At 43.1% G+C, this 22,768-nt stretch overlaps 1 protein-coding gene across 2 annotated transcripts in view; it reads right to left on the minus strand.

Moving 5' to 3' along the window:
• STK32C (serine/threonine kinase 32C) overlaps positions 1-22,768 on the minus strand; it is a 183,251-nt gene that overhangs the window by 83,471 nt on the left and 77,012 nt on the right. The window contains exon 2 of one of the 2 annotated variants that reach the window (XM_069978945.1): positions 14,244-14,299. In XM_069978945.1, the coding sequence (XP_069835046.1) occupies positions 14,244-14,299 (56 nt within the window). Of the gene's footprint in view, positions 1-14,243; positions 14,300-22,768 lie in introns of those variants that run through there. The other variant, XM_069978946.1, reaches the window with a different exon arrangement.

Consider the following 22,768-nt stretch of genomic DNA (forward strand, 5'->3'; position numbering starts at 1 on the left):
AAACAGCCATAGTGAACAACGTTCTTTTCTCAGGTCCTGGAGACAATTTGTGAGGCCCTGAGGGCCTGACAAGTTCCCTTTAAAATAATATTTGTCTTTTAACAGTAAACGGTACATAAGTAACATATGCTGGAGGAAGGAGGGCAAACGCATGCACTGTTCAAGACAACTTCATAAAGACAAACTGGTGTAAAGTGAAACTGGCTCAGTTGCTCCTAGCAACCAATCAGATTCCACCTTTCATTTTCTAAAGAGTCTGTGAGGAATGAAAGGTGGATTCTGATTGGTTGCTAGGGGCAACTGAGCCAGTTTCACTTCACACCATGTTTGATAAATCTCCCCCAAAGTGTAAAGTGTAAAGTGAAACTGGCTCAGTTGCCCCTAGCAACCAATTAGATTCCACCTTTCATTTTCCAAAGAGTCTGTGAGGAATGAAAAGTGGAATCTGATTGGTTGCTAGGGGCAACTGAGCCAGTTTCACTTTACACCATATTTGATAAATCTCCCCCACAGTTTCCTTGGGCACACCTTACATCATCCCCTGGGTACACCTTACAAGGAGGCCTTTGCCTATTTAAACTGGCCATTGCCATGGCAACTGGACATCCTAGACAGCAACAACATTGATAAGCGTTGGTTACCATGGCAATGTAGTGCACCTGTCAAAAATAGGCAGGTTGAAGACACTGGATTGAGGAGCAGGGCCTTACACTGAGCTGATAGACTCAATGATAGACTTATCAAAAGCTGTGCAGAGGGACAGTAGAGCAGTTGCTCATAGCAACCAATCAGTTTTCATTTTTCAGAGGACTTCTCAAAAAAATCTGATTGGTCGCTAAGGGCAACAGCTCCACTGTTTCTCTTCACAAGGTTTGATAACTCCCAACTGTATTCAATGTTAAAGTTGAAGTATGGCGCACATAAACAGTAAAAAATATATATGACCTTAATGTCCATAGAGAGACATATCCTAAAGTAATACTGACTACACCCTATGTATTAGTGACAGATACTCAATGGAGAAAAATATAGACAAGATATAAACGTATCACTAATCCATCTGCTTCTCAGCACCATTTACTACTAACATCAGGAGTCAGTTACAGTGCATAAGCCCACATACCACTTCAAAGCTCCTGATACATGTAGTAGGTCCCCAACTTACAAATGGCTCAGCCCCACGTGGCAATCACCACCGCAACAAAAGCGCCAAAGGGGGGGGAGTGATCCAGTTGTCTTGCAGTCCCAGTGCTGCCAGACAGAGGCAATTACTCATTAAAACCACCTGGCTTGCGCCATTTTTAAGTTGGGGACACACATGTATATTTTGGCTGAAAACACAGGGTGAGTGTATTCCATCAATTGCTGCTCTGTGGGGTCTGGCTACATGCGCCGGCCATTATAGAGACAGCGCATGGTTGGGGCCCAGAGGGGGGGAGGGGGGGCTAAGTCTGGCAACACTGGGGCTGCTGGAAAACTGGGTCACTTTTTTAATTAGGGACCCACACGTATCAGGAACCTTGAAGTGGTGTGTGGGCTTATGCACTTTGATCAGATTGTAACTAACTCCTGGTGTTCGTACATAGTGCTGAGAAACAGATGGATCCGTGATAAGTATATGGATGTGCGGCCATGTCTATATTTCTCTCCATGGAATTAGTGACAGATACATTTTACAGCAGAAAAAGAAAGTGCTGGATCCTGTGGTGTTTACAGCAGTGTTTCTGAGATACGTTGTAGGAGTGCCATTCACAAATAGCAACATAGAACACGTCTACTGTACCACAACAAGCACAACCTATAAGAAGCGTATTATTATACAATCATCTCTTAATATTTCCATTAAGCAAATTCAAAGGGAAAAGAAAATTAGGAGTGAGAGATTTCTCTTTCGGTGACAGACTCTGAATGTGTCTATTGTCGTGACACTTACATAATTATACGGATCCCTTACATCAGAGAATTCTAATGAAAAACATAGTCAACGGGTCACGGTCATTCCATTCCTATTCCGGAAATTCTAAAGGTAAATACCAAAGAGAAAAAATAGCAGAAGAAATGTCTAAATCTAGAGCTTAAAGAGGACCGGTCACCCCCGGTGCTGAGGTGACAGGCTCCCCACCGCCCGCTAGAGTCCCTCATACTTACTTGATCGCGTTGGGTCCCGCTTCTTCAGGCCAGTCCCAGAACGGAGATATCCCCGCGGGAAGCCCGGCGCGTGCGCCGCTAGGATGGGCCCGACGCTCATAGAGAATGAATAATGAGTCCGACGCTCCATTCATTCTCTATGAGTGTCAGACTCATCTCAGCGACGCGTGCCGGGCTTCCCACGGGGATATCTCCGTCCCGGGACCAGCCAAGATCAAGTAAGTATGAAGGGCTCTATACCGGGGGGTCGGGAGCCTGTCACCCCGGCACCGGGGGTGACAGGTCTTCTTTAAAGCGAATGTACCACTAGGTGTATTGGTCTGAGTTTTTTACATAAAGAGACCAGTGCTGGCGAGAGGATGCTGGCGCTGTGGTCCTTTTTTTCAACTGCCGCTGCTTTATTCCTGAGCACCAGCCCGATATGAAGCACTGGGGGCCGGCGGGCTCGCCTCCAGTGCTTCATGCCAGACCAGTGCTTGGGAATAGACCAGCCGTGGTTAAAAAAAAAAAAAGGACCACAGCGCCAGCATCCTCACACCAGCACTGGTCTATTTATGTAAAAAACTCAGACCAATACACCTAGTGGTACATTCGCTTTGAAAACAGACATAGGGGGCTTTCACACGTTCTTTGCGGGGTCCCTAAATAAGGACAATGTGCTACAGAGCTAAATTTAGACACAGCATGTCAGCACAAAGATTTAAACAGTTTTGTATCTCCCGGCATCATAATGAATGACAATGCCGTGAATTGTATTCCGTAGCACATCATCCATATTTACAGACAGTGCATGGAATGTGTGACTGCCCCCTAAGGGATCATGACCACAGTAAGGCTGGTTTTGCCCACATGCAGTAGCAACAATGTAGGACATACCCTTATAGCGTACAGTTAATTTGTTTTTGTGTATGGACATATAAACCTCCTTAAGGCTGGGTTCACACTACGTATATTTCAGTCAGTATTGTGGTCCTCATATTGCAACCAAAACCAGGAGTGGATTAAAAACACAGAAAGGATCTGTTCACACAATGGTGAAATTGAGTGGATGGCCGCCATATAACAGTAAATAACGGCCATTATTTCAATATAACAGCCGTTGTTCTAAAATAACAGCAAATTATTGCCATTAAATGGCGGCCAACCACTCAATTTCACCATTGTGTGAACAGATCCTTACGCCCGAAGTCTACTTACGCTTCCCGAGCGCCCTACGTAGCAATCTGACAGCGGTCTTTAACTTGGAAATCTTCGCCTAGCCCCGGACACCCCACAGAACCTTTTGGATCGGCACAAAAAAATGAAGAAATCACCACTATGTACGGGACCGCATGTTACGCTATTGGCGCAAGTTATGGCATTTTCGTCCTCAAACAATGGTCTAGTTAATTTTTTAAGGCGCTGCGTAAGTTCTTACGTAGTGTGAACTGTGCCGCCGTACATGGTATACTTTCTATTGTACGCAAACTACGTAAGTCTCCAGCCGCTTATTCACGGAACGCGCTACGTCCGGAGACGTACGTAGTGTGAACATAGCCTAAAGGTGTATTGCCATCCCAAATGATAGATATACAGTACTCGTCCAGTTAAATAATTTTGCAAATACGTTAATAATTTAGCAAACTTGCCTCTTTCTCCTGATATGTTATTCTGCCCCCCCCCCAACTCTATGTGCGGTTCTCCGCACCATCCACAAACTTAGATGCTACATTTGATATATACCTGTATATAACTTGTCTCCGTCTTGTTTCTGCTCTAAAATGGCTTCATTTCATTGGTGGACAGTGTCACCAAGGTGGGGAGATAGGGCGCAACTGCCGTGAAGTGCCACCTAGGTGACACTGTAGGGGGGTGGCAGTATCACTTTAATTGGTGGGGGGGGGAGGAAGGAGAGGGTAAAATACAATAAATATATTATTATAAATAAATAATATAAAAAATAAAATATTGTAATCACTCCCTTTTTATTTACGATTTCTTATATTTTTAAAAACATTTGTTTTTTTACACTTTTTTTTAGTTTCTTATGGAAGTTAAAGCAAGTTAGTTAGACAGTCCTATATGTACATACCAGAAAAACAAAAAGAAGTCCAACAGCACCTTGGAGATTCTCCTGATAATGGAGATAAAGGATGCACGCAGGTATGCTCACAATCCTAGGTATGAGCACTACTAATTTCAAAAGAAAAGGTTTCCCACAGCATCCAGGATGAAAGTAGTGTGTTTATTCACACATCCGGGTACACAAAAAATGCAACGTTTCGGCCTACTCATGTTTGACAAAGGCCAGTAGGCCGAAACGTTCCATTTTTTGTGTACCCTGATGTCTGAATAAACACACTACTTTCATCCTAGATGCTGTGGGAAACCTTTTCTTTTGAAGTCCTATGTGTACAGACTTAAATAACCTGTCATTAACTTAAGACACACAGATAAAAGGGCACTTTGTACCGCGTAACAGGCAGTTAACTTCGGTAACTTACACAGATTTAGCACTGTCAGCATAACAAGAATCAATTATTTAATCTCAACCCACACAGGTATAGAAATAGATTTGTAAGCCTGCGCAATATGTACACTTGTGAGTGGAAATGTTTTCTTTGTGTGTGTGTATCTCCACTATGGAAGCCCTGCTCTGTAGAGGTGTGTGGGAGTGGAGAAAGGTGAAAACACTCTAAAACAGGCATTGCCTTCACATGGCACATCGGCTCTCAGTATAGTACACACACCTTATATGCAGCATGCCACCAGAAAGTACGTGGGTTGTTCTGATAATGTGTATATTAGATAAAAGTTCTTATACTAAGTGCTTCCAAATAGCTGAATACTCTAATCATACTGAATTATTCCAGCCGGCTTCATGCACTATACTGCCCCCAAGATGCAATGCTAAGCACTGCTCATCCTAAACTTCCTGGTGCATGAACAGAAGTCTATGCCTTATGACCATAGCAGAGTTAGAGTAAGGGCAGTATTAAAGGGGACAATTATCGTTCGGAAAATCGTTAGATCGTCCAGATTTAAAAGATAATTGTTTTGTGTAATAGCAGGCAACGATTAAACGACCAACGAGAAATCGTTGATTATTTGATAGACTCTGGACCGATTTTCATCATTCACAAATCGTTCGAACATCGTCTGTGTAATAACGCGTCGTTAGGTTGTTCCCTGGTCTATCAGCCAGGAAAGGAGGAGCGCAAGAAAGACCGTAAGTAACGATCATCGACCTGTGTAATAGGGTGAACAATTTAGGATCAGTCGTCATAGCGGTCGTTTAAGATTGTTTTTCGTTAATCGCTGAAAAATCGTTCCCATGTAATACCACCCTAAGTTCACATCTGCACTGAAGCTCCACTTAGTAAGATCTGAATGGACTTCATTGAAGTCAATAGGATCTGTTGGTGTCCAATGTAAACTCAGCCTTACAAATCCCCATAGTTGCTGACATGGTGCATCTGTGAGAGGATACACTGAATGACCATTTTATTTGAGCCTCCCCATCTAGTAGGTTGATGTCATGACTGAATGAACTTTGTCAATCACAATGCTTAGGTAAGACTTAAGCCCGTATTCCACGGATCGTTGGAGGAGCAAACGAGCGCTGTCAGCGCTCGTTTGCTCCTCGTTCGCCGCTCGCTGCCGCCGCTATTCATCGCGGCTGCAGCGAGCGGGTGAGTGCGGGAGGGGGCGGCGGGGAGCTGCGGGGGGGGGCTGCCCGGGGGATCGCTAGATCGTCCGGGCAGCCCATAGGATATAGCAGCATCTGCTGCCGATGCTCCTATTCAACGGAGCGACGGCAGCAGATCGCTGCTATATCAGTCGCTTGTTTTTCAACATGTTGAAAAACAAGCGACTGCAACGATCAGCCGACATGAACGATGTCGGCTGATTGTTGCACTCTATTCCACGGAACGATTATCGTCCGTAGCGGTCGATATCGTCCGAAAACGAACGATAATCGTTCGGTGGAATAGGGCCATTACTATCCAAACATCTATCCACAAGAATCAGAGGACACAGCTTGTACCAAGAAAATCCTCCCCACCATTACACCACCTACACCACCTCACCAGGCAATGTTTTTCCAGTGCTCAGTCATTTTTGCACTTTTCTGCCCACTGGGTCACGTGTCTAATTGGCTCGCTTTCCCCATTTCTTTTTACTTCTTTGTTGCACTTGCTACTTCCTATTTGGCTTATCAGATAGTACCCCATATCTATTTGTGCGTTCTTAGAAAAATTTTAATGCGTCCAATAGAACATGCCATGATATTTTTCTTACAGATTCTGCAGATGGATTTGAGAAAAACTCTCTGTATTCTGCTACAGGAAATCAGAGACAAAGAGAAGAACAGTATGGGTCTATAGAGTTCTGCAGGTGACGTAGTATGGAAATTGTTCAGAGCTGTGATATGGCTTTGTAAATGACGTCTAAATGGGATGCCTGGCTAAAATGAGTAATAGAAAGTACCCCAGGGGTAATTAAATTATTCATTCAGGGTCCCGTATAAAATCTACATAACACTTATGAACAATGTAACAGGTTTTGTAAGTGGTTGTCACTTCCCTTGATACTTTATCACAACCTCACATGGGAAACTACAGCCGGAACCATCTCTACCTGTGTAATACTCCCCTCTCATCTCCCCTAAATTCTTCTAAATAAGTTGGGAAACCATAAGTAGACAATCAGGGCCAGAACCACCTAAGATGGTAACTATGAGATCATATGACCCCGCTGAAGAGATGTATTCCAGTCATTTAAGGAAAAGATACTACAAGCTGAAATATATATATTGGGTAACTGGCTACTTAGTGAACTAAAGGGAATCTGCTGGATGCTTTTACATAGTGTAGCTCAATGATGGGGAACCTTTGGCCCTCCAGCTGTTGCAAAATGTTTCCCATCATACCTGGACAGCCAAAGCTTTAGCTGCCCAGGCATGATGGGAATTGTAGTTTTGCAACAGCTGGAGGGCGGAAGGTTCCCTATCCCTGGTGTAGCTGATCGCAGCACCAGGTAGAGGTTATAAGCTATGTAATAGGTATACCTTTGAAGTTAATCTCTATATACTTACAATCAAAATAAACATTGGTATCATTGATCCAGGTAACACTTTATTCCTTTAGGACATCCTCTATTCATCCTCTGGCTCCTACTGGTTTACTGTCACTCACCTCCACCTCCTCTTGGCCTATACCCCAGTCGATCTACCCGGGCACTGCCAGGCTGCATCTTCTTCAGCAATTCTTAGTCTGGCCTGTAGGGTGCACCTGCACATACTCTGCTACTACTTAATGTGCTAGTGTGCACACTCCTAATCTGTCCTCCACCTACGTCCATCAACAATCCTGTGCTTGGCCAAGTCTCCACACAATCTGTGTCTGACCCTTCTGTAGTGTATTGACTCCAGTCAATATTGGCCATTATCGTCTTGTGTAAAAGATGTCGGCTGATTGTTTATATAGGGGGGATCCCCCTGCAATGACCCCCCCCCCCTCACACACACACACACACACACACAAACACAACACTAATGGCCTAAAAATTCTATTTTCAGAATGTTTTCAAAATGTTATGTCAGTAAAGGAACGACCAGAGGTGTACCATGAAGTTGCAGGATCCTTTCTACTATGTGCTAGATATAATATATAATAACATAATATATAATATGCCATAAGCACTAGGGCAGGGGTGTCATACTTGCACCCCTCCGGTTGTTGCAAAACTACAATTCCCATCATGCCTGGACAGCCAAAGCTAAAATAAGAATTGAAGTTCTGCAACAGCTGTAGGGCGGCGAGTTACACATGTGTGCACTAGGGCATGGGTATAGTGGGCATGGGCATACAGTAAAGATCAATGTGTTCAGCCTGGCAGGTTACATAATTTCCCCCTAATCCAAATAATAACATAAAAATACACATTAAACAGAACTAAAGAAAGAAACGTGAATTTCTGAATTTAATCATAATATTTTTCCTTCTCCCAGGCAAGGTGTGAAACACTCTGGATGGTCCCTAGCACGCACCAAGTAAACATTTTGTCTCAGAAGCGACGCGGATATAAACATACAATGATTCATAAGAGCATAATTTCAGCTCTGCATTATAATGCGTAATTGAATTTGCTAAATGTATCATAGATAGCAATACCAGTCAATGTATTCAGTAATCACAGTGCACTCAATTATATTCCATATTGACTCACTGCTAGCCCACAGCGAGCTAGTTACATTTCTATAGCATTGTAGCTCGCATTATAATTTCACTAAATCATATGGTGTGGCTGCCTTTTATACCTGTCATTTAGCTTCTATTTACCTTTATTTGTAACCACAGTTTGCTAAACGTATTGTTTATGGGGATGCTGAATATATGGATTTGGAAAATTAAATTTGGAGTTTATAAGTAGAAGTCTGCGAATGTATGACTGCGGAGGAGCCAGGGAAAGGTTCATGATGGATAGGAGAAAGGCCATATACAGCCAAGGCAGTCAAGCATCTAGGCAGCATACATGTCAGCATACAAGTCGAACGTCACCCATCAATGTGCAACGTTTCGATCTCTCCTTGAGATCTTTTTAAAGGAGCCTCTCAAGGAGAGATCAAAACGTTGCACATTGATGGGTGGATAAAATCACTTTTTCTTTCCTTTATACTGGAGTGCCGCCTGTTCGACTTCTTGTGGATTTGGAAGCCTGGGTCTGGCTACCTGAGTTCGTGCACCCACCTGAGCCTTTGAGTCTACACAGTGCCGTCTAGCAACTTTCTTCTATAAATATATATATATATTAGATTGTAAGCCCTCGCGGGCAGGGTCCTCTTTACCCCATGTACCAGTCTGCCATTTGCCTTCATGTAATGTGTTTTGTATCTTGTATTCTTCCTGTTTGTTACCCCTATCTATTGTATACGGTTCAGGGAAGAAAAAGAGCGCTGCACCTCACACCTATGGCTGACACTAGTGCCTCTCGGCTGCATAAAAAACAACAGAATTTTGTGTATGAATTGATCAAGCCACACTGCCCCATGTACCGCGTGCAGGTATCTGATACACATGGGTCCCTACACTAAGTCCACACTGTGTCGGTCAGTGACCACCACCCCCGCAAACGTGCATGGGCAGGGAACAGGGGCGGATTAACTTTACCATAGGCCCCCGGCTGTTCACCAAGCCTGGGTCCCCCACCCCACTGTAATTATGGCAGCACTAGCATGGTGTTCATAGTACAGGACAGATAAGGTCATGATGTCCTGATTTGTGCAAAATTGCCATAAAAAAAACAGTGATTTTTTGCAAATCATGTCGGAAGTGTGGCCTGGAGACAGTACACCACTGAAAGTATAAGTCTTTTTGGGTGGTCATGGGCCCCCCAGGTTCTCAGGGCCCCGGGCTGCCGCCCGAAACACCCCTATTATAATCCACTACTGGCAGGGAAGGGGGGCCATGGAATGACCCTGCAACCCCCATGCCACAGGACCAGACCCAAAATGCCCCCCCAAAAAACTCCCAGCCAGCACCGCCGGCGGAGGAAGCTGCCCCCAAACAGCACAAGTCTGGATAATCTATCTATTGTATAGCGCTCTGGAATTACGGGCACTTTATTAATAAATAATAATAATAATAATGATATATACCAACAAAACACAACAATCACTGAACTCAGGGAGATCAGTGAAAAAAGCCTGAGGCTTTCAGTTTCCATGGCTGCCATCGGGGTTCTGCGATCAGTTTGCAGAGCCCCGATGGACACCGGAGAGAGAATTCTCCCTCTATAGAGGAAGAAGACCGCAGCATCTATAGGATTAACTCTCAGCACCGAAGCGCGGCTCCGCTGCTGAGAGTTGCGACGCGTCCCCAGCTATCACTGATAGCCGGGACCCGCCGCGGATGACACAGGCGCAGCTTCTATGTCTGTGTCATCCTAAAGCGTTAATTAACGTTGCTGCAGCATCGGGCATAGGCTGCAGCGACGTTAATTAACAGTGCAGCGGGGGGAGAGGGTTAAGAGTCTACACTGATTGCCCCCTATAAAAATTTTAATATGCAAAGAAGGGGTCCTTGGAGCCTCAGTTGCGAGTGTGAAAACACAGGAATAGCCAGATATCCCTCTCTCCAGAGAAGGAAGGTTTACCAAGGCAGGCATCCTTCCACAGACAGTGGTTTCGGGGTATTTGCCCCTCATCAGTGTGGAGCAGGATTCTGGCTACCAGGGGCAATGTAAAATAGACCAACAAAACACACCAATCACTTAACTCAGGGAAATCAGTAAAAATACCATTGGAGTACTCATTTAAGAGTATATATTTATAGCTATACTGTTGGTTAACATAATAAACATGTTGGGGGACATTTATGAAAGTTGTGCCTGAGGCCTACACTAGGGGGAAGGGGCAGATCCCTCCCCCTTAATGAGATATAATACATTATACCTCCCCTTAATGAGACATCTCATTTATGCAGGGGGAGTCATAGTGTATTATATCTTATTGGAGGGTGTATAATACATTATATATTACATCTTATTAAGCAGGGTGCACACTGCATTATGGAGGCACAGTTGATTATACCTCATGGGGCATTGCAGTGCATTATACATTATTGCAGGAATAGTACATGAAGAGGGGTTGCAGTGCATTATACTTATTGGGTGGGGGGGGGGGTGCAATGCATTTTACCTTATTGGATGGGGATGCGTTTTACCTTATGAGGGGGCCAAGTTTATTAAGGGGGGGTTGCACTGTACACCATTAAGGAGAACACAGTGCGCCAAACTTAAGGACACAATCAATTAGCTTGAAGAAGCAGAACACAAATACATTTGCAACAAATAATTTAGGCTAACTTGTATTGTTTAGGACTTACAATTTTTTTAAAATATATGTATAAGATTCAATGGACCCCCCCCCCCCCCCCCCCTTCAAGGGCAAATGAGCGTAACAATATTGTCCCAGCCAAGTAAGTTCACACTATAGCACAAGACTTAGCTTGTCAGCTTTCCAGGAAGGCTTTATAAATAATTTTACACAGTTCGAAGCTGGTTAGTGTAGCCATAGAAACAAGGGAACGCTGTCAAGTTAAATTCTGTTACATATTTTGTTACTTTGTTCTACAAATAGAGCCAAAGTCATTGTAGGAAAGCAAACGGCAAGGTTTTAAAGGGAACCAATCACCAGCCAATAGTGTCTGCAGCTATAAACACAGTGTAATAGGACCAGTAGTGTAATAGGACCAGTAGTTTAATAGGACCAGTAGTGTAATAGGGCCAGTAGTGTAATAGGACCAGTAGTGTAATAGGGCCAGTAGTGTAATAGGACCAGTAGTGTAATAGGGCCAGTAGTGTAATAGGGCCAGTAGTGTAATAGGGCCAGTAGTGTAATAGGACCAGTAGTTTAATAGGACCAGTAGTGTAATAGGGCCAGTAGTGTAATAGGACCAGTAGTGTAATAGGGCCAGTAGTGTAATAGGGCCAGTAGTGTAATAGGACCAGTAGTGTTATAGGACCAGTAGTGTAATAGGGCCAGTAGTGTAATAGGACCAGTTGTGTAGTAGGACCAGTTGTGTAATAGGACCAGTAGTGTAATAGGGCCAGTAGTGTTATAGGACCAGTAGTGTAATAGGGCCAGTAGTGTAATAGGGCCAGTAGTGTTATAGGACCAGTAGTGTAATAGGGCCAGTAGTGTATATAAATCATACTTAACTAGGCATGTTGGCAGTCCTCAGTGGTGAAGTAGTCCTCCTGTGTAACCACGCCTTTTGGGGCATGTCAGCCCCTCTGTGACTCTTCCAGCTCCTACAGTGAGAATCTCACCCATAGAGGTGTGATTACAGAGCACTTTCCCTCCCAGCAGTGACTACTTTGCTGCTGAGGACCGCCTGCATGCCTAGTTAAGTATAATTTACATACAGCACTTCCTTTTTGGGGAATATACCTATATGTCTTTTTTTAAATATAAATTCTTTACTTATAGAACAACGACCTTGGCAGGTCAGCAAAGGGGGTGCAACCCCAAAGGAAAAAAAGAGGGGTAACTACGGCACATGAGAGACCCAGAGGGAGCCTTGGGCGAACCCACTTATATGTTTGCAAACAGCACTACTGGCCCTATTGCACTGTGTAGCTGCAGACACTATTTGCTAGTAACTGGTTCCCTTTAAAGGAGACGTCCCACAAAAATAAAAGCTCACAGGCAGGCAGGGGGGTGCGGGAACATTAAAAAAAAATGTTTACTTACCCGTACCTATTCCCCCATAGTGACGCTGTCATCGCCTTTGGACAGCCACCGCATTTCATTTTCTCCTGGCTTCCTGGTACGTTACAGACATGGCTCCTACAGCTGCAATGGTACAGCACGGCTGATGGATTGCCCGTCACTGTCACGGATTGGCTGAGCGGGCAATCCATCAGCCGGGTATGTAACATTGCAGCAGCAGGAGCTTCAGAAGGCAGGTGGTTGTCAGTGGATATTGGTTAGGCAGTGCTGTGGGGGCATGGGGCTGGGTAAGTATACATTCTTTATTATGTTCCTGCACCCCCTGCCTGCCAGTGATTTTTTATTCTCATGGGACTTTTCCTAGTTCCTTGTTCCTTTAAAGGGAACCTGTCACCCCCCGTGCTGGGGTGACAGGCTCCCGACCCCCCCGTTAGAGCCCCCTATACTTACCTAATCCCTCCGGGTCCCGCTTCTGGATCCGGTCGGGTCACGGAGATATCAGCCGCTGCAGCCCGGCGTGCGCTGAGAGATGAGTCCAACGCTCATAGAGAATGACGGAGCGCTGGACTCTCCTGTCATTCTCTATGGGTGTTGGACTCATCTCTTAGCGCGCGCGCCGGGCTGCAGCGGCTGAGATCTTCATAACCCGACCATCTCCAGAAGCGGGACCCGGTGGGATTAGGTAAGTATAGGGGGCTCTAACTATATGCTGCAGTTCCCACAGGCTAAAAGTGACCATACACATTAAGGAAAGGTAGCCAAACCTGGCCGGACAGGCCTGCTGACTACTCTGTATGGGTGAGCTTCTGGCAGATGATTTCAGGGGACGAAAGACTCGGGCATGTTGGATTTCAACTTTCCTACCCTATTGACTCAAAGAGAAATGCTGGAGCAAAAAGAGACTGGCAGCGGCTTACCCCTCCTACTTGGATTTCAACTTTCTGACCCTATTGCTCTTACATAGGAAAGCCGCTTATCCCTTCTCTCTCAACAGAGAACACATGAACTATCAATGTTACACTTAGTCGAGGTTTACACTGTGTTTTTGCATCCATTCCACTGTATCTACTTAAGGCTATGCTCTCACTACGGGAACATATCGGATAAAGAACATGATCACCTCCACCCGTTATGTTCCGGAAGTGAAAACAGCCTTAGAACACTTAATTTTGATGGACAGAAAAATGTGGCACATTAAAAAATAAAAAAAAAATAAAAAAAAATCAGTTTCCATTATTTTTTTATTAGTGTAAGTCAATAGAAAACGGATTGGATGGCAAAGTTTTTACCATCTATTTTCACATCTGGTTTTTTCCCTTTAATGGTTATGTTAAATGAACAGCGAAAACACAGTGTGGCCCCGCCGTATAAAAAAAAGTAATTTTTGAAGACCATTTGATCCCTGTAAATATATTGTGTTATCCATGTGTTTTCCATGCTGTTCCTGTTTTACAGTCTGTATTAAACCAAGGGTTGCATCAACAATTTTGTTGTGGTCTACAGGAAACGGTCAACAAGCAGGTGACAGATGCCCCCTAATAGCCTAGCTGAGCTCCTATAATGCAGTGTTATAGCTATATAGGTATAACTATCAATTCAGTAATAATGTAAATTAGACTACAGTAATTGAATGGGATGAGCCAGATTTTGTCACCCTCACAGATTAAAAAACTAAAAAAAACTAATTTAGGCACAAAAGGTACAACAAATAACTAATAACATTACCCTTCATCGCAGAGCTTCAAAGCCCACAGAGAAAAAAAAACTGCATAATGATCTTTGGTCGGGACAGTTTACAATGTAGTCAAAACCACAAAGTCACCCCTAGGACTCAGCTTATGCATTCACGCTTTCAAGAAGAAAATAAAAATGTTCTTACCTTGCCAAAGCTTCCCTTACCAATCGCCCGGAGAATTTGAAAATGGTCCAAGTTCACTACAAGGAGAAAAAAGCTGAATTAATAGACTGTAAACACTCTCTACAATGGGCTTCATGCTACAGCACTACACTACTATAGTATTATATTCCTATGTACTGTGAAGGCATCATTAGGAAGAAAACATTGTAATATGAGATAGATAATACAATAGATAGATAGATAGATAGATAGAGATAAGGATAATATATTTTGTATATTTAGTAAAGCCATAACAATATGGCGCTGACCTTGTAAACACGTAGAGATTTTTACATTCCTGAAAGCTTATATAAGTAAACACTACTGCTATGCAAGTAACTCTTTTCGTACCTCAGCCAATGAAGTACTGACACGAGTCTTAGTAGAAGAACCCCCCCCCCAGGATATATATATATATATATATATATATATACTGGCTGCCATCTCTGACTAAACAAGATCCACTTTGACCATCAGTGTGTCAGTGTGGTACTTCCATGCACGAGGTAATACTTTTAACTTGTAATTTGGAACAGACAGTCAATATGACAGCACTCATGAGATGCATCCGTATCCATAGATAATAGATGGCAGACAGAGAATATACAGATATGCGATGGAAGAATAGATATATCTTAGATAGATAGATAGATAGATTCAAGGCCCCTATGGCACTTATGACAATTTTCTCAACTTGGTACTGCTGCTTTCCTATGTGGGAAGACAGATAGATAAATATGCTGTTGCCCAGGGCTCTTGATACTGGTGTTTAACCAGCCGGTGGGCTCTGGTGTTTTAGGGTGACTTGTCACGGTGGCCAGGGGAAGTGTGTGACTTGAAGAACTCACATTTAGATAGCTTCTGCCTCTCAGTATTTGTGACCGCCCTGATAGGTAGTACGAGTCCCAGGTCTCTGTTTCTGGGTGAAGCTAACTAGTAGAAACTTTCCTACGTAGTGGAGCATAGTCAGTAGAAAGTGGCTAACTTGCATTTGTGCTCTACTGGGGATCAGTCTTTTTCTCTCTCTCCTTCTCAAGGGGGTTGACTGTCCTGAAGTGGGAATCTAAAGCGTAGGGAAGGTGGTTACTCTAACTCCCGTTACCCCAGTGTTGGGTTCAGCAGTTCTTGTCTCTTCTCTAGCTTGAACACAACCAACTAACTCTCCAGGAAGTGGTATATGAGTGTGTGTAGCAGGCTAAACCTTCCTTCCTAACTGCAGCTGTGCACAAGGGGAGTGAGAAACCCAGTGGCTGGAGAAGGGCACAGCAGCTAACTGTACTGTGGCACCTGACAAAACTAGTTTTACCTAGGTGTGTAAAGAAAAACCAGTAAAGGGACACTACAAATAGGTAATCAGATATTAGCTAGATAGAAAAATATATGGGAGACATTGAGACAGAGAGAGACAGAGAGAGAGAGAGATAGAGAGAGATGAGACTGACAGCTAGATAGATAGACAGATAGAGAGATAGATCCTAAAATGCTCATTTTTTCGACATTTTTTCGACATTATTCTGGGATGACCATAAAGAAATCATTATTTAATCATTTTTCAGCAGGTGAGTTACATTGTCAGCCGTTCTCCAGCCTCGTCTAACAATATCCACAGAGGAAGCCTTTGTTCAAAATTCAGAGACCCAAGGATCACAGATTTCAACTCTCCCCCCGGGGGATCCCTTTACTAGCTCCATTTCTCTACTAGTGCAGAATTTCCGCCAAGTTCTTAAGGCAGACAAATACATGAAGAAAAAAAGAAAAGTCTGCGAAAGTTTTAACCCTTTGCTGTATCCTATACGCAATTTATTTTTATGTCTTGTTCCCGCTTAATTTTTTATCTAGTTTTTGGAAATTCACAAAGATTCACAAAGAGAGGAGACTCCAAAGCCTTTTTGGCTATTCTTTTCTATGAATACTGAGATTGGTAAGCTTGGCCTGCAGCATATTAACAGGTAAAGGCAATAAGAAGTGACAGATGAAACGCGAAAGATGAACAGCAATAAAAATGTTGCCCTATCTATACATATACTGTGGAACTTACCACTGGTTGAGGGTGTGAAGGGGGAGTGAGGGGGCTGGTTGAGGGGTTGAATGATAAGTGAGGGGGCTGGTTAAAGGAGTGAAGGGGGAGTAAGAGGGCTGGTTGAGGGGATGAAGGGGGAGTGAGGGGGCTGGTTGAGGGGTTGAAGGATAAGTGAGGGGGCTGGTTGAGGGGGTGAAGGGGGAGTGGGGGGGCTGGTTAAGGGGATGAAGGGGGAGTAAGGGTAGGCTGGTGGAGGGGGGAGTGAGGGGTTAAGTGGGGGTTGGGTGAAAGGTGGAAAGAAATAGGGATGCTTTTACTTGGGGGAGGAGGGGGGGTTGTGGTATTTTGCATTGGGATTCGATTATAGTTTTGTTTTTTTGTTTTTTATAGTCCGGCCCTCCGACGGTCTTAGGGACAGTGAACTGGACCCCTGTTTGGGGACCCCTGCTCTTAAAGGTCACCTCTAAAAAAGCCCCTTTTAGGCTGAACAGAATAGTTTGAAATTAAAGGAACACTCTAGGTCAAACAATATTTTTTGCCTGATGGGTATGTGAGGTAGAACACAGACAGACAGACAGAACTGGCTCTGTAAGTCTCTGGCTGCACAATGTCTATCCCCTTTAAGAGGCACATCAATGAGACTGTTCTGACTGTCGGAATTGTATTGCTTTTCTTGACAATATATTGTTATTTGTGCATAAAAGGGGAACCATCAGCAGGTTAGACAAATCTAAGCTGGTGATAGCTCCCTATAGCTCCCGGGATGCTGAGGAGGAAGGTATGTGTCTTACTTTCCTCCTCGATGCCGGTCCCACACTGTTAGTCAGCTTAATCTTTGGTTGGGACCACTGCCCAGCCTCCAAAGCGTCATCCAGTTCGTCCGCTCCATTGATTATTGCCTTCCTCCTCGTCTAACCTGCTGACAGTTCCCCTTTAAACCTTTAGTATACAGTACAACCATGTTCAGGAGGCTGTTTGCTGATATACAGAGCCCCATTTAGAAAATCCAAAGCAGATAATTGCTCCATAAGTCATCTGAGCAGAAATTAAGGTATAACTGTCATGTTTTTTTTTTTTGCACAAGTCACTAGTACAAGCGATTTTAATAAACTCTGTATTAGGTTTTATAAGGCAAAAAAGTCTCTTTCTGTACTCAAGAAGCAGTTTCCCAGCCTCCCCCCTCACTTCTTATCTGTTCATTATCAGGCAAATCCGTCTTCAATACGGAGAAGCAAGTGAAGACGTGTTATGCTGTGTTCATTATATCCTATGGAGGGGGGAGGGGCTGAGGAAGATGAGTGAGCAGGAAGAGGAGACAAGAAGGTCAGCTGTTTGGAGACTGTCTGGGCATCTAAAATGCTGGATTCAGAGGTCACAAAGGTCAGTGCTTAGCTAGGAACTTGATAAGAGAAGATTGCAGAGTGTTGTGCTGTGCAGGACTGATATTTCTCTCCTTCGTGCTCACTCTTCTCAGCCCCTCCCCTCTCCATAGACACATAATGGACACAGAAATCCTGCTTCTTCTGAAGTCAGGGGGGAGCTAGGAAAACAGCTTTTTCAGTACAGAAGGAAACTCTTTTGCTAAATAAAACCTATTACAGAGTTTCATAAAATCGCTTGTACTACTGATATTTATTGTTTTCTGAAAGATGACCCTGAAATGACAGTTACGCTTTAAAACTTTGCATGCTTCAAGGTAAGGTATGGTTCCATAGATGTTGCTCTAATTTGGTCCAATGCAAATTGGACGTTGTTTGGACTATCGCCAATGACCACCAGCTCTCCAAATTGAGGACAGTTTTATTTTCGCTCCCAGTATGTCACTTAGAGGCAGAAGATGGGGCTAAGGCTAGATTTACATCAAAATCTATGCCACAATATCACATATGGCTGTTGATGTATCCGTGCTTAGATAAACACAGGCCCCATTCATTTCAATGGGCCAAACTTAAAGGTTCAAGCAATTTTCTGAGCTTATATATGTTTTGGCTCAGACTAAAAAGCTTTCTGCAAGTAAAAACTTGTATGACATGAACATAGTTGACTATGTTTGGACCACTGAACTAAATGTGACCCATACCTATTAGGTAAAGGATACCTGGCACCCCAATTTGAGATTTGTTGGGACCTTGGAGACACAAACTGTAATGTGAACATAGTTGTAGCCAAAGTTGACTATGGAATATTCACAGAAGGGCCTTCCTTTCTATTATTTAAGGTAAATTACTGAATCCAAGGTTAGAAAACACAAGCTGTCAATTACCAAACACTCATTAATTCATTACATATTAAAACTGGACGGTGTTAATGAAGCTTAATGAAATGTAATAAACTGTCTGGGAGAAGCTGGCCGGATGCCATCCACTCTTCTAACTCTTAACTCCAATCTAATTCTAACCCAGTCCTGAAACTTCCAGGACCCAGCAATGACAATAATTTAAAGACCCTGAACGTCAATATGTTGGCACGAGCATCATTGTCAATAGGAAATACATAAATTACTTGTTATTGTACTATCCTATAGAAATAATGATTGGAGTGCCACTGTAATGACATTCAATGCATAAGGGAAATAAGAATAAGAGGAGTAAAGGAGTGAATTCCCAATGATCAATGGCACCACTGGCCATTAATTCTGCTGATGAACAGGGGTCCCAGGGGTCAGACTATCTATGTTTAAAGTGTTACTGTCAACTTAAAAAAAATATTATTTGAAACTTTTGACACATGGGTTTTTAGTTTTGAGACCCCCACCAATCATTAGATATAGTACATAGCAGCACACTTCATTTCCCGGCTCGGCACTCAATCTGTCTCATTGCGGGAGTCACGCTCTATAAACTTATGATGCGGTGAGGTTGGGGGTAAAGAGCACAGTTGTGCACTTATCCTGGCTATATCTATTGATCGGTGGGGTCTGAGCACTGAGACACCAAAAGACCAAAAATATTGAAATGTCTGCATGAAATATCAAAAGATGTTTTTAAATGTCAGTAACACTTTGAATGGTCACTGTCGATTCAACAACTTAACATAAATCAATAGTAATATATTGTATCAGCAAAGAAAGCCTCTTTACTGCCTTATCAGGTTGTTTTCCTGACGCCCCCTTCTAAACTCATCATTCTCTCTGGAAAAACAGCTGAAGTTTGGCTTAAAGGGGTTATCCAGCGCTACAAAAACTTTCTTCCAGAAACATCTCCGCTCTTGTCTCCAGTTTGGGTGCAGGTTTTGTAACTCAGTTCCATTGAAGTGAATGGAGCTTAATTGCAAACTACACCTGAACTGGCGACAAGAGTGATGCTATCTCTGGATTAAAGTGTCCATGTTTTTGTAGGGCTAGATAACCCCTTTAAGGGAAGAGATGGACTTTCAGAGCACATGTTGCCCAAAAGAACATAGAAGTTTATGAGTAGAAAGGGACCACCTGCTCCATCTAGTCTGCCCTTATATTATTACCTTTCTTATTATCTCAGGATAGATATATGTGTATTCCAGCCAGGTTTACATTCACTTACTATATATTTACTTACCACATCTGCTGAAAAAATGTTCCAAGCATCTACTACTCTTTCAGTACCATATCTTTCAGTAAGATTTTCTCATGTCCCTGATCTTTTCCCAACTAACTTCAAATTGTTTCCCCTTGTTCTTGTGTTTCTTTTCTCCTGAACCTTAATAAGGCCTTTAAAATATATAATGGTTTCAATCGTATCCCCCTTTTCCCTTCTTTCCCTAGACGATACAGATTTAAATCCTTAAAGGGGTTATCTGGCTAGGGAAATTATATTGTTGAACGTATATAGAAAACAATAAAGAAGCTAAACTTACCCCTCCTCCTATGGGTTGTCATTGTCCCCGGCTGAACAATCCTGTCTCCACTTCCGAAACGGACTTGAGTCCATTACGGAAGTGGAGACCTGTAACAGGGATCTGTGGAAGGACATGGGGGAAGCGGGGAGAGCATAGCTTCTTTATTGTTTTTTATATACTTGCAACAATATATATAACGTTTTCCCTAGCCAGATAACGCCTTTAAATCTTTCCTGATAAGTTTTATGCTTTAGACCATAGGTGTCAAACTCTGTCCTTCCTACTGTTGCAAAACTACAATTTCCATCATGCCTGGACAACCAAAGCTAAAGCTTTAGCTGTCCAGGAATGATGCAAATTGTAGTTTTGCAACAGTTAGAGGGATGAAGGTTTGACACCTGTACTCTAGACCCTCCACCATTTTTGTAGCCCGTCTTTGGACCCGTACTATTTCCTTAATATCTTTATGTAGGTGAAGTCTCCAGAACTGGACACAGTATTCCAGATGTGATGTCACTAGAGCTCTATACAGCAGGATCACCTACTGGTTATACCTCTAGTTATACAGTACAGTCCGGTAAGATCATTCATGTGGCCCGACAGCTGGATTAGTTGTGCCGTGTAAAGGCACCGATCAACATTTGTTTGCCTCCGTAGACGGCCCCATATCCTTACAGTTTACCTTTGATGAATCTATACGTATAGGAGATGCATCAACAGCTATTTCTTTATAAATGTGGCCAATAACATGGTGGCATATAACAGATGTAGATGCAAAACACTTTGTTCATTTACTAGTTCAGGTGGATTGGAACAAAAAAAAATAACGCTGTAAACATCCCCTGCCATACTAGCTTATAGAGAATAGGACGCTAAAGTTCAAGCTTCCCAATGATGCATTATAGTCTATTATACGCTGTTCATCCATAGCACATTTACACCATGTATACAATGCCTGGGTTCCTGCTCAATCTCTGCAGCTATTTCAGTCTTTTCCCAGCAAACAGTCATGCCATACCATCCCGATCCATTATTTTCTCTGCTGTCAGAGCTTCAATCATATAGAACAATTGTTCCTAAGTCTTTGTTACTTGTACAGCACAGGTATTATATATTACACAGTCTCCTAATAATAGGATGCACTCCATTTTTTTTATTTCATGCAACAGATAGAGAAATCTTTTCCTTGATGCTAAAATATTCACTTCTGACCATGTAATAAAGGCCAATCTAAAGGTTACAGCGGAAAAAACTTCAGAAATCCACGAATCACATTTAGAATTCTGCCTACGGCACTGTGTTAATGTAGCAAGTTGTGAACAGACAGTTGCCTCTTTTTGCCTGCGTTCACATTGTGTTTTGGGGGATCCAGTATATACGGCTTCACCCAAAAATTGCCGCTTTTAAAAAATTGAAATCTTAAAAAAAAAAAAACTAAGGGGGACCATTGTCCCCGCTGTCCCCGCTGCTCCGAGACTACGGAGATTTATGTAGAGGCGGACTGCCACTACATAAATCCTGTACGCACCGATGTGCGCGGCAGGAAACCTACGCCAGCTCAGAGGTGGAGTAGGTTTCCTGACTATTTTTCCGCTAAACAAATGCTGAATAGAGCGGACTCTGAGTCCGTGCCCCCCGTTCCGCCCCCTCCACACCCCCTCCCCGCCCCCCTGGTGTACCGGGCGGAAAGGTGCCACATGCAAATAATTTATTCGCAAAATGGCCATTAGCGAATAAATTTATTTGCATCTGGCCCCTTTCTGCAAAAAAAAAAATGCTTTTTTACTTTGATACATGTCCCTCTAAATGTGTTCAAAACTGCTCTATTCCCATCCTTATAACGCTTTTATCCCTTGGTCTATGGGGCGCCATGATCTGTAATTTCTATTGGGACCTTGTTTGCGTGTATGCGACTTTTTTAACACTATTTATTTTTCTGGATTTAATGTGACAAGAAATCTGCAATTTTGCACTTTGGCGGTTCTCCCCTCTGCGATCGCATCGTGGGGGGGAGATCCCCCCACTAGACACCAGGGATAGAGGCACATAATACATTTAAATGCAGCTTTCAGTTTTGACAGCTGCATTTAAATGTCTAATTAGCAGGCGACGGCGATCGGACCGCGCATGTTAATAGCTGAAGTGGTCTCAGGCTGCAGAAAGGTTCAGAGCAGGGTTGCCGCATGACCCTTCTCTAAATTTTCACCACCTGAATCCGAAGGTACATTTACGTGTTGGGGAAGGGATTAAAGGGGTACTATGATAATAAAAAATGTTTTCTGACTGGTGTCAGAAAGTTATATATTGTACTGTACATTTAATATTACTTCTATTAAAAAAAACAAAAAAAAAGTAATTATTAGCTGCTGTATGCCTTGCAGGATGTGGTGTTTATTTTTTAATTTTTTCCATCCTGACATGGTGCTCTCTGCAGCCACCTCTGTCCGTGACAGGAACTGTCCAGAGCACCAAATCAAAAGCATGGGCAAATATGATAAATTTGGTGCATTTTCTCACTTTCTAATCTAGGTTTGGATGGTGTTAGTAAATGTGCCCGAGGGTATCTACCAATGGGCAAGTCTTTAAATTTCTAGACATACCCATTGGTAGACACAGTAAAACTGTAGACAAAATATAGATCTAGACATAATAAAACAATGCAATTACCGATAGC

The sequence above is a fragment of the Dendropsophus ebraccatus genome, chromosome 8, assembly GCF_027789765.1.
Source record: "Dendropsophus ebraccatus isolate aDenEbr1 chromosome 8, aDenEbr1.pat, whole genome shotgun sequence".
Lineage (NCBI taxonomy): Eukaryota > Metazoa > Chordata > Amphibia > Anura > Hylidae > Dendropsophus > Dendropsophus ebraccatus.